This window comes from Lithobates pipiens, unplaced genomic scaffold (genome assembly GCF_037356315.1).
Source record: "Lithobates pipiens isolate NorthernLeopardFrog02 unplaced genomic scaffold, aLitPip1_a1.2 Scaffold_10, whole genome shotgun sequence".
Taxonomy (NCBI): domain Eukaryota; kingdom Metazoa; phylum Chordata; class Amphibia; order Anura; family Ranidae; genus Lithobates; species Lithobates pipiens.
Window position 1 is genome coordinate 68,346,871 of NW_027507686.1, and position 18,286 is coordinate 68,365,156.

An 18,286-nucleotide genomic window follows, 5' to 3' on the forward strand; every position below is an offset into this window, starting at 1 on the left:
CTATTGAAGTCGCACCCAAAATCGGAAAAGTAGTGCAGGAGCTACTTTTGCAAACCAGTGCTATTGCCGGCAATAGGCTGCGACCTGTCAAATCAATTGACAAATCGCTTCAATGTGAAGGAGGGCTTAGCAATAATGCATACCTGACATTTAACTCTTCATTTGTTTTCATTATTTGAATGCCAGATTTGCAATATAATATTTGCATTGTAGCCCCTTCTTTGATAAAGTAGGATTCTCTGAAACTACGCAGCTGATGTGTGTCATTGGTACATTTCAGTTGTTTATGTTTTAGTTTGGCTCTTCTTTAAGGTGATATATGATATATATTGTGGGGAAAAGGAAATGATGGCTTGCACGGTTAAGTGACTGTTTGGCTCTACAGCAGGTAAAAGAAGCCCTGGGTTCTGGAGCTGATATTGCAGTAAATGGCACCAACGTTACATCACAGTGGGACATTGGGAGTTGCTTCTTCTTTGCGGGAACCGTCATCACCACAATCGGTAATGCTCATTATTCACCATAGTTCAAGATACAGATAGCAAAAGAATCATATTTAGGCTCAAACGCAGCAAATTCAGAAAAATAGAACTTATTGTACATATATTTATTACATTTTTACTGATATTAAAGTGTACAGTGTATTAAAATGTCAGATAGAATAGGGAAGGGTTAATACTGCTATCAGCTTTTTTTATTTGCTGTGACCTGTTGGGGAGATTTCCCTTCACTTCTGAAAAGTGGGGGTAATTTCTCTTTTAAACATGTCATTGGGACAGTTCTTCCCATTGGATGATTTACCCTCACCTCTTTTCCTGACAACTCCAAAATGTTGGATTTCCTATGACTTTTTGTCTGTCCTGTTTGATAACCAGTGCCAACTAAGAACGTGAATCTGTCCACAGAAATAAAAATGTGATATGGGTACCAATCCTTCCCTACTCTATTTAAAACAAAATAAAACAGTTTTGGCTATACTTAGACTGTAATAAAACACATTTATTTTATATGGTCATGGTGTACCAGGGACGTGCGGCGAGGTCAGTGGCTGGTGAGCCACTGGCTAGTATCAGAGCCAGATATACACAGGATACATGACATGAGAACAATAATTCTAGCACTAGACCCCCTCTGTAACTCTAAACATATAACCCATAAAAAATTTGAAAGCGTCACCTATGGAGATATTTACGTTATTTAAGATATTTAAGTACTAAGTATAATTATATTTAAGTTTGGCACCATTCCACAAGTGTGCGCAATTTTAAAGTGTGACATGTTAGGTATATATTTACATGGCGTAACATCATCTTTCATAGCATACAAAAAAAATCGGGCTAATTTTAGTGTTTTTTATTTTTTTTATTCATAAAACTATTTCTTTGCAAAAACAATGTGTTTAAATTTTTTTTTTAAAATTGCTGCGCAAATACAATATAACATAAAAAGTTGCAGTGACCACCATTTTATTCCCTAGGGTGTCTGATAAAACAATATATATAATGTTTGGGGGTTCTGAGTAAATGTCTAGCAAAAAAAATTATGATTTTTACATGCAGAAGAGAAGTGTCAGAATGGGTGGCAAGGGGTTAATTACCATAAGTACCGTAAGTAATATACAAATAATAATTATATATTATTTTTAAGGTAATTTACTATATTTTCAAAAACTGTACTCAAGCAGGTGGCTTAACGGACAAATTACTTAAGTTTAAAGTTATAACTTTAAACTAGTAATTTCACAGTAAATAGATAAATAATAAATTATTACCTTATAATATATAGCATAATAATAAATGATTTCGCTTGTACCTTTTCAGCAGCAGCAGATTTTCATTCTCCCTCTTAACTGTGTGAGAAAAACATGGGATTATGAGTAAATCTTATACACACAAACATGTTTTTTCCTTAAAGTTAAGAGGGCTGGGCTGGAAGGGAGTATTTGTCTTTTAGACACATGCCCCCTTTTGTGACACTGCAGTGAGAGGAGAGCCTCCACTGCAGCATTTTTATTGGACAGCTTGGACCAATGGTACTTTACCATTGGTTGAAGGCTCCAAGCTGTCCATTGAGCTCAGTGCCTCTGACAAGAAGTGAGGAGAGGCACTGTGAGCTCCTTTAAGTCTGCTGCAAACAGAGTGTGCCAGCTTGGCTGCTCTGTATTCAGCTTTTGACAGCCTGTGCGAAGAGCCCCGTATCTCCGGAACCAGAGATAATAGGAGCCCCAGTGGTGGGGTAGGACTTCAGCTACCTAACCCCCAAATTTTTCTTTGCTTTTTTGTTTTTTTATTGCTCATGCCTCCCCTGGCTGCATGCCCCTGTGGTGTAGATCAGGCTATGCAACTCCCACCTTCATGGGTGAGGATTGTAATGCAGTTTCAGGATTTAAACTTTTAGAAAAATTGAAAAGGTGCTGTACACCCTTCCCACCTCCCTGATCCCTGCTGTATTTACCTCCATGGGTGATGAGCTGTCGTAGGCACCCTTGAAAATTATTTTCAGTCTCAGGGCACCCCTGTCCAAGGCTTGGTTCACATTACTGAGTGTCGAGGAACACACTGCGAATCATGCTTGTTCCTGACACACAAATGCTCTGCTTTTTAGGGATGCCCTTAATTTGTAATGGTACCATACACATTAGGTAACGTGGGGTGTTTTTGGTGCGGTGCAACTTTAAAGAAAAAAAAGGGTAGGGGACTTCTTTCCCTGCATTTCTGCTGGTAGGGCAGCCCATTAAAATAAGAAGCCTGCCCTACACACAGCCACACAAATGTGAACCAAAGGCTTGTTCCACATGTGAGGATGGTGGGTGATAAAACCACGTGGTTGAGCTCTTTTAACACCCCCAACTGCTCCCCCCTTTAGCTGCAGAGGCAGCAGCTGGGGTGTACCCATGCTGTGGCCGCAGCTGGAAGTATACTACCAGGTGAATGGAGCTGCACTGCAGGCCCCCCGCAACTGTGTGCCTTTCACACGGCTGGAGTGTGGTGATACTGCATTTATGGGGTTAAAACAGGTGGTGAGACAGGAGACTCCCCCTCCCTTTGATTTCATCAGTGTATTCAACAGTCACAGTGCCAATGTATAGTTTGGCTGGGGATCGGGAGCTCAGTCTCATCTGCTTTTCTCTACCAGGATGCCGTGGCACTCCTGAGGACCTCTGGCGGCATTCTGGTTGAGAAAGACTGGCTTATATCATGCTTTAATAGGTTTACAGTGTTAAAGCCTAAGTTTAGGTGTTTTATTTTTTTAATGCTCACAAGTGAATGTACTTACATTTAATGAGAACCCTCCTTTTACGCTAGTTGCTGCTTTGTTAGAATCTCTCATCCTCTTGCCCCCTCCTTCCCCCATAGCGGTAATCTGATGCAGAGGTTAAACTAGAAGTGGGTCCAAAGCTCTTTTAGCCCTACTGCACTTAGTTCTGCACTCCCGTGACTCATTTTTAGCCAACAGTGGGCTAAAGTCTGCTGTTAGGTGCCGTCACTCAGCCCCTGACTTTAATGCCAGAGCCAGCTGCTCTAACCCCCTCCACAGACCTGCAGTCCAGTGAAAGCTGAAGGGACAGAGAGGAGAGCCGGTGACTGACAGTCACCGACTCTCTGCTCACTAAACAATATATCAAAATAACAACCCCACAGATGTGTGTGCACGGCTGTTTTGATTGTTGTGAATAACAACAAACAAAATAAACTGATGAGTAGCACTAGTCCACAATTTTCAAAGTATTCAATGTGATATATAAAAATTCTAATGTGCAAACAATATGTGAAATATTAAAAAATATGTGAGCCAAACCCAGTGTGAAATATTAAATAAAGTTCTAGTGCATCAATAAGTGCCCTGGGGTGAGGACGCTGAATGGCATCACATAAGGCTGTTTTACGCTCGCGGTCCGTGGCATATCCAGAGGTGAACGCCCAGTAATAGCTGAGCGTGTTCTTCCCTAGTGCCAGGTAGGCATTCTCCAAATGTGAGTGGAATATGTTTTTTATACAATTGCCTGTAATACAGTTTTATACTATGGAAGCCTCCTTCCTTCTTTTTATTTTCCCACATTGCATGCTATGATCTCTGAGAAAAGAACCCATACGAACCTGTTGGAGAATTTCAGCCGGTGGTCACTGGAAGAGATTGGGCTTGATTACTGACTCAAAATATTTCCATTTGGCGAGTCCACTTGTGTGTGGGTGGTGAAGGATTCACACATCGGTGGAGCACTTGGGAACTCTTTTTTTATGCAAAGCTACATTTTTTGTGAGTGGTGGAGGTTTCAAATATCAGTGGAGCACTTGGTGACTTGTTTTTTGAAGCAGACTACACATGAATTTTTAATAAAAAATCTTTTCCAATCATTTTTCTAAGGACTTTTATGCTAAGAATTTATTCATATATTGTCCATTAACATTAGATTGTTTGATTTGCACTTGTTGATGCACCACTAGAAATGTATTTAATATTTCACACTGAGTTTGGCTCACATTTCATAGATTGTGTGCACATTAGAATTTTATATCACATTGAGTACTTTGGAAATTGCGGTGAGGGCCAGCGCTATTCTTAGTTTACTTCAGCTCACTAAAGACCAAAAACTGAACGATCAGAGGTCATTGATTGCTCGGTTCTCAGTCTTGGAGCCAGGGGGGACAGATTTAGCATCGGACCGATACTGCATCCACCATCCAGGTGAGTATAATGCTGTGTACACACGACTGGAGGACTTTGACTGACTGAATTCCATAGGACTCTTCGACTGAGTTTTGACGGACTTCCGTCGAATCGGACTTGTCTACACACAATCATACCAAAGTCCGATGGATTAGACCGTGATGACGTACAAAAGGACTAGGATAAGGAAGTTAATAGCCAGTAGCCAATAGCTGCCCTAGCGTCGGTTTTAGTCCTTTGGACTAGCATACAGACGAACTGATTTTTTGATCGGACTCGAGTCCGTTGGAAAGATTTGAAACATGTTCTAAATCTAAAGTCTGTCTGATTTTTCGACAGCAAAGGTCCGATGAAGCCCACACACGGTCGAATTATCCGCCGGATTAGTTCCGTCTGACTTTTGCTGTCGAAAAAGTCCGGCCTTGTGTACACGGCATAAATTTTTCTTTTTTTTAAATTGCCATATTTCAATTTTAATACAGCTGCTTGGCCTGTCATAGGACCCATGTCAAGAATGTCCAATATGCCTGCCTTTTCCACCCCTCATCCATTTATAGGAGCTGTACTATAGCTTCCATGAATGAAAAGCAATCTATGTCTGCCTCCTTATTTCATAGAGTGTTTTTCATTGATGGAAGCTATTGTACAGGTTCTATGAATGGAGTGGGAGAGAAAGAAAGCTTGAGCATAGTTAGAAGTTTTTAGGAATGCCTTTGAGAAGTCCAGCAGCTGTTTGAATCCCAGTAGCACCTGAGAATTACTGCTGTAGGAGTATGGGGGGTAAAAAGGGGAGGGTGGAAGATTTCAACGAAGACAGTAGCCACCACTACGCAGTACACGTTTCATTAAATGTAAGTACTATCCCTTGTGCTGATTTAAAAAATAAATAAACTTAGGCTTTATCATAGGAGATAGGAGAGCTACACACTATGCAAAGGAACCAGGGCTTTTTTCTCAAAGAATAGGTGCAGGAACTCCTCCCCTCCTGAGTCACTTCTTGTCTCCACCCTCTACCCACCTCTGAGCAACATCCCTTGGTTCCACCCCCTACCCACCTCCCAGTAGCACCCCTTTTTAGAGAATACAGAACCAAGTACCAATTTGTGATAAGTAATTTGTATGGAATTTGTTAATAATAAGAAAAGCATTAAAGTAGATCCTCTGCAGCCAGCAGCAATAGACCCTTCCCAGCAACAATAAATTACCCCAGCAACAATAGATCCTCCAGCAACAATGGATCCCAATAATAATAGACCCCAGCAGCAACAGCAGAGTTCCCAGCATCAGCTCAGCAATAATGGACTCTCCAGCAGCAAGCAACAATAGACCACTCCCTCAACAGTAGATCATTTCCAGTAACAATTGCCCCCCGCCCCCAGTAACATAAGCTCAACCAACAACAATAGTTCTCCTCCCCAGCAAAAATAGACTGTCATGCATGAATACTGTAGATTCCCGCTGGTAACAAAAGATCCCAACAATCGGCAACAATAGACCCCTCCCTCAACAGCAACAACTGACCCCACTAGCAACATAAGCTCCCCCACAAGCAACAATAATAGACCTCCGCCATGCAAAAATAGATCCCCTCCAGGAACAAAAGATTTCCCAGCGGCCAGCATCAATAGACCCTCCAGCACACCCCAGCACCCCTTGTTATTACATACATTCAGTGCTGGAGGTGCCAGAACTGTGTTCCTGATAAAAAAAATGCCTAAACTAAATAAATGTGTGTGCACAAACCCAAATACCTTAGATATTTTCTAACATATAAGGATCTGGAGAATAACACAAGATCAGGGGCTTCTATCAGTATTATTAGTAGTAAAGTATGATACAGAGGTAATAACTATAAAATAAGTGTTCCGTTGATCTGACAGCTCTAAGTACGTGCTCTCCGTACTGTATGAGTGAGGTCAGTGTAAAACCATTTTCCTATTGATCTTGTATTCACGTGCTTACCTCTGTCATGTCTACAGAAGGAATCAAGTACTCTCATGGGGCTCTAATCCCTGACAAATAGTCATACTTTTGATTCCTGTGCTGAGAGATCTTAAATATTTTGTAGAAACACTTGCATGTTCAAAGGGCATAGGTATGTGGCATAGAAGTCACAAAACTATAAATGATTTAAACGCATTTCAAAAACGATACTTTTTTTCTAAATAAAATACAATGTGTCTTCAGGTAGCAATTAGTAAACTCCTTATTATTCCATATGAGGCTCCATGCACACTGGACATTAAAATAATGTTATAAAAAACAACCAGTAGCTTTGAAGTGAGTCTTTCAATGTTTTTTAACGTTTTTGAAATAGCGTTTGTTAGCTTTTTTTTAAAAAAATTTTTTTTTTTTTTTTCAATGGATCAAAAACATTAAAAAACACTGGTGAGCCACATTTTTCAGTGTTTATTGGCGTTTATGAGCATTTGGTGTTTTTGTGGTCAGAAAAACGACTCCTGAACACGATTTTTGCCATTCAGAAAACAGCCCATAAACTCCACTGCTGATAAATATCCAAAAACGTCCATGTGTGCATGGATAAAATAGTGGGGAGTTTATGGGCTGTTAAAAGAAATGGCCAAACTCCCAAAAACAGCCGTTTATGAGCTTTAGTGTGCATGGAGCCTTTGTGTGCTTGTATGCATGCAGGGGTATACCAAGGGGTTGGCGAAACCGGCGTCCGCCAGGGGCGCAGGCCAAGGGGGGGGGTGCAAATTGGCAGGGTCCTACACACTCCACCACCCTTTCACTCACTTCCAGCACATGTAGTCCCTCCTCCTCCCCCTTGGCCTACCACACCTCCCCGTCGCCGCTTTAAGGCAGCGGCGTCTAGTTGGGTGGGGCCTCGTCTCGCACTGCAACCCAATTGGCCCCAACTCTTCTCAATCTCCCGGGCACGGGCCGGCTCCACCCCTGGCCCTTGAACTGTGCAGTGTGCTCTCCGGGGAGAGGAGAAGAAGAAGAGCCGGGGGGAGATGGCGGAACGGAGGCTGTCTTGGTGCGGTGGTACTGGTAGTACTAGAACTTTGGGGGCCTGACCTCCTGCGGGGACCTGCTGAAGGTGAGAAGGAGAGGTGAGAAGGAGAGGTGGGCTGTGTGTGTGGTTTGGAGGGAGGAGCAGGAGATGTCCTACAACACATGTGTGTGACCGCATAGACATGACGTCATAGGACACGTCATACATATGGTCATTGTTCAGTGTAGTGGTCAGTGTGTAGTGGTCAGTGTGTAGGGATCAGTGTGTAGTGTAGTGGTCAGTGTATAGTGTAGTGGTCAGTATGTAGTGGTCAGTGGGGTATGTAGTGGGCAGTGTAATGTTCAGTGGGGTGTGGAGTGTGTAGTGGTCAATGGGGTGTGTAGTAGTCAGTGTATAGTGTAGTGGTCAGTGTGTAGTGTAGTGGGCAGTGTAGTGGTCAGTGGGGTGTGGGGTGTGTGGTGGTCAGTGTGTAGTGTAGTGGGCAGTGTAGTGGTCAGTGGGCAGTGGGGTATGTAGTGGTCAGTGGGGTGTGTAGTGTAGTGGTCAGTGGGCAGTGTAGTGGTCAGTGGGGTGTGGGGTGTGTAGTGGTCAGTGGAGTGTGTAGTGGTCAGTAAGCAGTGTAGTGGTCAGTGGGGTGTGGGGTGTATAGTGTTCAGTGGGCAGTGCAGTGGTCAGTGGGGTGTGTAGTGGTCAGAGGGGTGTGTAGTGGGCAGTGTAGTGGTCAGTGGGGTGTGTAGTGGTCAGTGGGCAGTGTAGTGGGCAGTGTCCGTGCGATGCAAATTCAGCCATACAGATTGTATGACTGAATTTGAATCGCATTGGGACCAAAGTCGGGGGGGGGGGGGGGGGAGCACCGATACAGATTCTCGCCAAGGGCACTGGAGACCCTAGGTACGCCTCTGCATGCATGCTATATTTAGTCATACCTGCCAAATTTTTGAGATGGGAATACCACTACTATTTCTTTATATTGACTTTTGGAATTTACAAATGCAGCAATTTAGAAATCAGATGAAAGGTTTAGAGCTGGAAAACACTTTTTGATGGATAAAAAGTGAATTTTATATACATCTATGTAGATCAGACCAAAATGAGGGACAAATGAGGAGAAATGAGGGACATTGCTCCAAATCAGGGACAGTTGGGAGCTATGTATTTAGTCATTCCAGAGAGTAGAGCTGGGTGACAAGTTTGAGCTGCGCAAAAGTTTAGCCAAACATCACCTTTTCACCGAACACCCAAATTTGCAGGGCGCACCAAGCATCGCACAATGCACTGCGTGCTGCACAATACATTCTAAGCCCTGATTGGGCAAAGCTTTAACCAGTCTGGGCACAGTGAATAGCTGGTTGTTAAGGAGCGAGCTGGATGAATCATCAGCCATCAATGAGCTTCCCTGCTGACAGCTGAATGAAAAAAAAATATATATAAAAAATAGAGTGGGGGTCTCCCCCAATCCATTCCAGAATCCCTCTACCCCAAAGCACCCCCCCCCCATGTTGAGGCATGTGACCTGATATGGTTCAGGCCTGAACCTTTTCTGACCTGCTGGGCTGTATGGATTTTGGGGGATTTCTCATTTTTATTGTTTCACTTTAAACATCATTAAATCACTGCTCCTGCAAAAACGATATTAAAAAAAAAAAATTGCATGGATACATGATCCCCAGGGCAGTGCCCGGGTTACCATACAATTTTTTTTTTGGGGGGGGGGGGGGCAATAACTTGCATATAAGCCTTTAAAACAAGGGATTTTGATTTTTCAAGTTCAGGTCCCCCATAGACTTCAATGGGTTTGGGGTCCGGGTGCAAACTTTTGCGACGTTCGCGAGTTCTGCCGCAAACCGAATCGGAGGGGGGGGGGTTAGTTTCAACTCTATCAAAGAGTTTAAATAATGCAGGCTCAATACTGCAAATCTTTTGGGTTACAATAGATTATAAATACGATTAGCATAAATCACTTTAATTGTGAGCCTAGCCAAAACAGACATGTTGATTGCAGACACAGTAGACTCTGGTGGATTGAAAAATCAATTGGTGACATTACTGCCAGATTAATGCTCCAGACACATGGCTAAATACACAGATTAAATATATACAGTATATTAGGGGAGGGGACTCTGCTGTAGTTTCACTTTCACTCTGAGCCCTTGTACACACAGTCGGACATTCTGACAACCAAATCCGTTGGATTTTGTCCAACGGATTTTGTCCGAAACTGTTGCATACACACGGTCGGACAAAGTTGTCGGAAAATCCGATTGTACATAACGTGATGACGTTATTTTGTTACGACGGGACTACATTCAGGCTAGTAGCCAATAGCTTTGGTCTAGGAATTTGATCTGAGCATGCGTGGCACTTTGTCCGTCGGAGTATGTCCGATCGGAGCATTTTGACGGAAAATTTTACGGACAAGTTGGAAAACTTGGTCCGTCGGAGTATGCACATGGAGACCACACACAGTCGGATTATCCGACAAAATGGTCCGATAGGACACATTCCGTCAGGATCTCCGACCATGTGTACAAGGGCTCAGATCTACCTCCCATGTCCTGTGAGTGGACAGTGGAAAAAGAAGCAGCAAACTGATAAACCCATCTCTCTGTTACTCGGATCTCTTCTTCTATCAGCATGCTTCTCCCACTGCAGCATACCTGGCTGGTTTGCTGCTTTTCCTACCCCCTCTTTGAGCTGTGCTGTACAGTTTATACAATATACTGTTGAAGGCTGATATCAAATTGAGTTCAGGCACTTACACAGCTTGCATTAAAAAAATAGTTAATGATGTACTAATTGTAACAGAACTGCATTCATTTGTCATTTATATCTGCCTGGAGTTCAGCTTTAATGAAAAAACCAATAGGGCTAATGAAAATGTAAATTCGTAATGGCCACAGTAGTTTTATTGGATCAGGAACTCTTACAACGAGAGTTCCTCAGAGGTATATGTTGATAAATAAGTCATAATGCCAGCATCTGTCTAAACCAAAAATGTAATGTTTGACTGGACTGGCCCATAGGGGCCTGTTCACACTAGAGCAGTGACTTTTTTTCTGCTCTGGAAAAATAATTGATTTCGATGTGCGCCATACTCACTATAACACAGCCTGAGATGTGGTGCAGTATGATAAAATGCAGACATTCTCAACCCACCATATTGCTGTGCAGTAACATGAATGAAGTGTTACTTTATAGACTTCAAATACATTTCCCCAAAAAAGAGATTGGACTCTGTTCATGTCTGCTCCCCTGCTGCAAGTGTGGGCGGAGCCTACTGCGCCCTGCACGTAGGGGTACCTTTTATGTGGAGCACGCTCATCAATGCCTAGGACCAGGCAGACACTGTGGTCATGTGAGGAATCTAACAGTAAGGCAGTACCCCCGACTTAGAGATGAGTCTTCACTGTGTGCCAAGTACTGTCCCATATCACTACACACTGTAATGTGTATGTTGCATTAGGAGGGAGGTGCTAAGCCTGTGCCCATTCCACCAGTCTGGCGTACCTCTGTTACCTCACTTCCAGTAACAGAATGGGGTCCGCCGTGCACATAGCGCAGAACTCATACGTGTACTTGGTAAATCTTTCATTGCTGTACCCATGTAAGCAGGGCTTGCATCTCCGTAATATGGGTTCAGGTCCAGTTGCTACTGGTAACCAACCGCTAGGGATGGAGCCAGACTACCTACCCCCTCGCCACTGGAGGACCTGTCACCTTTACCGGGTACCACCCCTAAGGACTGGTTGCTTTGTGTCTTGAACTGTGCTTGGTTACTCATAGCAACTACTATTTTTTCTCCTTGTCTTTCTGAGTTACCCTTTTTGTAGCAGCTGAGGTACATACCCCTTTGTGCTTTACAGATCCTGGTTTATTCGATATTCCAGAACCAGCATGCACCTCTTTAAAATAACTTAAGACCAGGCTTAGAACAGTTGATGCAACTTTACTGAAGATACTTTAACATTACAGTCCAGTGTGAACAGAGTCCAATTCCTAACCCTAACTATAGCTGTGTGGCTGCCCAGGCACACCTCTGCAAGGTATTAGTCCATGCTGGTATTCTCTGTGACTTGGATGTTCTCTGGAACCCTGTTCTATAAAACAAACTGCAAGGCACTGCAGTCCAAAAACTGTAAGTTGAGTCGAGCGCCCTGGACCTCAGCCTTCCCCCTTTTTTATAGCACAAGTGGGCTGGCTGGGTTCAGAAAGCCTGGGAACTGAGCACACACCTACTTAACTCTTTCCCTCGCCTGGGTTAACCTTTAGCTAACTAGTGCAGAACAACACAGCCTGCCTACATACATCACTGCAGCCCAAATTGGACTACTGCCCACACACTAAACAGCTCCTGTTTAATGTGCAGGCAAGCGTGGATGGGCCCTAAAGATTAATTTCACATAGGTATTGCTGAAATAGAGACTCAGTGAGGCTGACAAAAGGAGTAGAGAATGTTCACTTAGCTTAGCAAATAGGATGAAGCAATGCCCCCCTAATACCTTAGGCTAGCCAACGATGGATCAGAATTCAGCCAGTTCAGAAGGGAAGGGCCGAATTTTGAAACATCTACGGCCTTTCCCACTACAGAGAAGTCTATCTGACTTCTTTCAAACAACAACGATGGAAATATTTTATTCGATCAGTGCATGCAGCTAATCTCCTGCAGCACTGATCATTGTATTCTGACAGCGAAGTCCTGCTGTCAGAATACAATAACACAGCGGAGATGATTTCTTCATCCATCTCAAATGTATGGATTGGGGAAGCTGTTAGTTTTGTTTTTTAACCACTTGCTACGCGCCATATAACAAAATTACGTTGGTTGCAATATCCTGACCGGATGTCATATGGCGTCACTCAGGATATCAAGCCGCTCAAGCCTGGGGGCGTGCATCGCGGTGATCGTTGTTGTGGCGTGTCACACCACAACTACAATCTAGGTAAAGACTCTTTACCACATGATCAGCCTTGTCCAATCACAGCTGATCACGATGTAAACAGGAAGAGCCATTGATTGTCTTTTTCTCACTCACGTCTGACAGATGCGAGTAGAGGAGAGACGATCGGCTGCTCTCCTGACATTGTTGACATTGTTTATCAGTGCAGCCCCCCCTCGGATGCCCACCCAGGACCACCAGGATGCTACCAGGGCCACCAGGGATGGCCACCACACTGGACCACCAAGTATGCCACCCTAGACCACCAGGGAAATGCCAATCAGTGCCCAGGCAGCTGCCAATCAGTGCCAAAGTAAAATGCCTGCCAGTGCCACCAGTGAAGCCTATCGGTCAAATCTATCAGTGCCAGCCATCAGTGCCCATCAATGCCCATCAGTGCCGCTTATCAGGGCCCATCATTGCCGTACAGTGCCGTCTATCAGTGCCACCCATAAGTACCCATCAGTGTGGCTGTCCGGTGCCCATCAGTGTCGCCTATCAGTGCCCATCAGAGCTCACCAGTGCCAGCTATGAGTGCCCATCAGGGCTGCCTATCAATGCCCACTAGTGCCGCATATCAGTGCCACCTATCAGTGCCCATTAGTGCCCATCAGTGCCCATTGTCAGTGCCCATCAGTGCCACCTCATTGGTGCCGCCTTATCAGTGCCCATCAGTGCAGATTATCAGTACCCATCAGTGAAGGAGAAAACTTTTCCAAATTTTCGGTCTATTTTTTTTTGTTTAATAAAAAATAAGAACCACAGACGTGATCAAATGCCACCATAAGAAATCTCTATTTGTGGGAACAAAATGATAAAAATGTAGTGTGGGTACAGCGTAGCATGACCGTGCAATTGTGATTTAAAAAGTGACAGCTCTGAAAGCTGAAAATTGGCAGGAAGGTGTGAAAGTGCTCTGTATTGAAGTGGTTAATCGACAGGCTGGCTGATCAAAAAAAAAAAAAGGAGCCATCTATGGCCATCTTTATTGTGTGCAGGGGAATTGAAAAATGATGATTTTTGCTTTCACATAATTAGATGAAGCAAACACAGATACACCTTACCCACTAAGCTAAGTGAACATTCACTCTGACCATTTCAAATAATGTACCCCTTTAGTAAATCAATCCCAATAACTACAAGATTTTTTGTATACATTTAATAATTCTTTTAGAAGATACACAGTTCATTTTGCATACAGTTCTTTTCACTCTGTTATATTCATCTAAAAAAAAACTGCCTGATTATTTGGTGTTGGACACTATCACCGCAGGCAGATCCTAAAGAAATAAAGGTTTCTTGCATGTACCTTTAAGAAGTGGTCAATACTAGGCAGAGTTTTATGATTTGGAACTCATGAATAGCACGGTATGAGCACCCATGAACTAGGGCTTCTGAATGTTCCATCAGACACAGTCTGATTCACAGAAGATTGCTTTTTCACCTATCATGCACATCCATTGGACATGCCAGTAAGTTATTAGCACGCTTTGACAGCTCATCTCTGCTTAATCAGCAAAGATGACATTTTCCAACTATATAATCAGAGACATAAAATTGGCTTTCTCTCTGTACATGCTCAGACTGACGTCTCAAATCCTTTTGTTTACAGTTAACTTTAGGCTTGGCTGCATGTAAGATTTTGAACGTTTAGCATCATGAAATCAATCACTTCTGAAAAATACCTAATTTGCAAAACTTCATTGAGATGAAATTGGGTCAGTTTTCAACAATCTCATGCTACAATAACCACAAAAATATTGTTAAGCGTTATAGCAACTGTACAACTTCATATTACCAAAACACGTCTATAAGTCAGAACATATTCCTTAAAGTAGTTCTTCTAAAGGATAGACTTTTTTTTCTATCCATCTGCAGAGCGGATCGGATGAACACGGACAGACGGCCCGTGCTCATCCAATCCCCATAGAGGAGAGCGGAGGGCTGACAGGGCGGTCCCTACACAGTGTGCAGAGACCGCCCTGTCCGCTGCCGGCTCAGCGGGGACAACGGAGCGATCCCCACTGAGCAAGTGGATCATCACGGGGTGGATCATTACTGATCCGTCCCATGTGAAAGGGGCCTAACGCATTCCCTGAGTTCTGTATTAATCCACCCCTGTGCAATCTGCAGCCAGGGCTGCTCTCTCCCCCTCTTCACACAGGCACAGAGGCAGCAACTGTAGCCATTGGCTCCTACTGCTGTCAATCAAATCCTGTCAGGAGGGGGAGGGGCCAACCCTCACTGTGTGTGTCAATAGATACACACAAACTGGCTCACAAGAGAAGTACGCAGGTGTACCCCCCATAGTAAACAGCTTCCTATGGTGGCACACCAAGAAGAGGAGGAGCCTAGAGCAACGGCGGGAGACCCCAGAAAAGGAAGATGTGATACCTTTGCACAGAGCAGATAAGCATAACATAAGTACCTGAAATAAATAAAAAAAAATAAAAAATAAATGTCTTATATTAAAAAAAAAAAGAAGCCTTAAAAATCACTTTAAGTCCTTTGTAATAAAAATGCTTTATTTTTTAATAATGCCTACATCTTTTACTGTAATGAAATATTGGCTAAACAGCAGATTACGTTTTTTTTTTTTTTTTAGGAATGTTTTGGAATCAGTGAGATATAGGATAAGAAATAGATAGTATATTAATACAATTATTATCCATTTTTTGCCCAAGTCAATATTTTTTTTTTTTCATGGTATATTACAGGTTTTGGTAACAATGCCCCGAAGACAGAAGGTGGACGGCTTTTTTGTATTTTTTATGCACTATTTGGCATTCCATTGTTTGGCATCCTGCTGGCAGGTGTTGGTGACCATTTAGGATCTGCTCTCCGGAAAGGAATTGCAAAAGTGGAGATGATATTCTTGGTAAGATTTTTTTTTTTAGTTCAGCAAGTACATCAATATTCAGTAATTCCAACAAAGAGTGATACCAACAACAACTTAGTGATAGAGGTAATACAAATATGTGTCCAATGAGAATACAATATACTTTGCCTTTAAAAGGTATGTAAATCCTATCAATGACATTTATTTTTGCTCTGTCTTGGTCTTTTAAATATACCATTTGTTATATCTGTTCAATACAAATATACCTGTTGATTTGGTCAGAAATCTTGTAAGCTGTAATAACTTTTTGTTCTCTCTCTGCCAACTTGTATTAGTTAGCATTATTTCCAACTATCTCTGTGGATTGAAGAACAATTTACGGAGAAAAGGGGGGGGGGGCTGTGTAGTCCTTTCCCAGGATGACAATGCTGCTCTACTATAGATACAGATAGTTGACTGAGCATTGTTGCTCCAGGACAGGTAGTTTGTTACTGGCAGGATCACCGGGTGAAAAGAAAGGAGAAAAACGCCTAAAAAAGGAATGTAATGCAGCCACCACATCTAAGGATTGGTAAGCTGAATGTATTTCATTTTTGTTCATGGAGTAGGAAACACTTTAAATATAGTTTGGGGGTCCAGTGTAGTTTACTGTCCTGTCATTTTTGATCTTTTATTTTCAGATGTGCAATATGTTCTTTTAACCACTTAAGGACCAGAAGGATTTGCTCCCTTAATGACCAGGCCATTTTTTGCCATACTGCACTGCATCCCATTCATTGACAATTGCACGGTTGTGAGATGGTGTACCCAAACAAAATTGACGTCATTTTTTTTCCCACAAATAGAGCTTTCTGTTGGTGGTATTTGATCACCTTTGTGGGGTTTTTTTTGTGTTATAAACAAACAAAAGTGACAATTTTGAAAAAAAAAATATATATTTTTAAATTTTTTGCTATAATACATATCCAAAAAAAATAATAAAAAAACACATTTATTCATCAGTTTAGGCTGATATATATTCTTCTACATATTTTTTGAAGAAAAAAAAAATCGCAATAGGGGTATATTGATTGGTTTGCGCAAAAGTTATCACGTCTACAACTGGGATAGATTTAGGGACTTTTATTTATTTTTTATTGTTTTTACTAGGAATGGCAGCATTCTGCGATTTTTAGACTGCGACATTGCGACGGACAAATCTGACCCCAAAATACCACTTTTTGTGGACCAGTGACAATATTACATTGATCAGTGCTATAAAAATGCACTGATCAATTAAAAAACTACACTGACAGGGAAGGGGTTAACACTAGGGGGCAATCAAGGGCTTAAGTGTGTTCCCTAGGTGTGGTCTAACTGTAGGGGGATGGGTTCACTGTCAAATGACAGAGATTGCTGTTCCCGATCACTGGGAACAGAAGCTCTCTGACATGTCCCTGTCAGAATGGGGATCCACTTATTTACACTGGCAGATCCCCGTTCTGCCTCTGTACTAGGCGATCGTGGGTCGCCGGCAGACATAGAGTCCGCCTGACCCACGGGCACACTCCTGCAGCATGCAGCAAGTGCGCGCTGCCGGTGGGGAGCGGCCGTACAGGTCACCGATTCACACAGGAGAATCAAAAAGTGGTTAACCACTTGCTTACTGGGCACTTAAACACCATTCTGCCCAGACCAATTTTCAGCTTTCGGTGCTCTCACAATTTGAATGACAATTACTCAGTCATGCAACACTGTACCCAAATGAATTTTTTGTCCTTTTTTTCCCACAAATAGAGCTTTCTTTTGGTGGTATTTGATCACCTCTGGGGTTTTTATTTTTTGCGCTATAAATGAAAAAAGACCGAAAATTTTGAAAAAAAACGCTTATTTCTTTGTTTCTGTGACAGAATTATGCAAATTATTAATTTTTCTTCATAAATTTTGGTCACAATTTATACTGCTACATATCTTTGGTAAAAATAACCCAAATTAGTGGATATTATTTGGTCTTTGTGAAAGTTAGAGAGTCTACAAGGTGTGGTGCGAATCGCACAAAACTGATCACATCTGATGTACTGGAGGCCGATCTCGCTTCTTGTGACCCGAACAAGTCAGGAAAGTACAAATACCCCCCAAATGACCCCTTTTTGGAAAGTAGACATTCCAAGGTATTTAGTAAGAGGCATGGTGAGCTTTTTGATGTTGTCATTTTTTTCCCACAATTCTTTGCAAAATTAAGATTTTTCATTTTTTTTATTTTTCTCCACAAAATTGTCATTGTAATAGGTTATTTCTCTCACGTGGCATGTGTATACCACAAATGACACCCCAAAATAAATTCTGCTACTCCTCCTGAGTATTACAATACCACATGTGTGGGACTTTTTCACAGCCTGGCCACATAGAGAGGCCCAACATGCAGGTAGCGCCATCATGTGTTCTAGGAACATAAATTACACATCTAACTTGTTGACTATTTTTTACACTTTTGAAGCACCAGGACAATGACACGTGACACTGATGACAGATGGCACTGATACGTGGCAATGAGGACACTTATACGTGGCACTGATGACAGGTGGCACTGAAGACAGATGGCACTAATATGTGGCACTGATGACGCGTGGCACTTATACGTGGCACTGATGACATGTGGCACTAATACATGGCACTGAAGACACGTGGCACTGAAACGTGGCACCGATGACAGATGGCACTAATACATGGCACCGATGACGCGTGACACTGATGACAGATGGCACTGATAAGTGGCATTGATGACACGTGACACTGACAACAGATGGCACGTGACACTGACAGGTGGCACTGATGACAAATGGCACTGATACGTGGCACTGATGACAGATGGCACTATGTGGC

At 42.6% G+C, this 18,286-nt stretch overlaps 1 protein-coding gene across 3 annotated transcripts in view; it reads left to right on the forward strand.

The window, feature by feature from the left end:
• The window catches only part of KCNK4 (potassium two pore domain channel subfamily K member 4), a 62,382-nt gene that overhangs the window by 14,494 nt on the left and 29,602 nt on the right, over positions 1 to 18,286 (forward strand). For all 3 annotated transcript variants that reach the window (XM_077455798.1, XM_077455800.1, XM_077455799.1), the window contains exons 3-4: positions 386 to 503; positions 15,303 to 15,463. In XM_077455798.1, the coding sequence (XP_077311924.1) occupies positions 386 to 503; positions 15,303 to 15,463 (279 nt within the window). The remainder of the gene's footprint in view (positions 1 to 385; positions 504 to 15,302; positions 15,464 to 18,286) is intronic.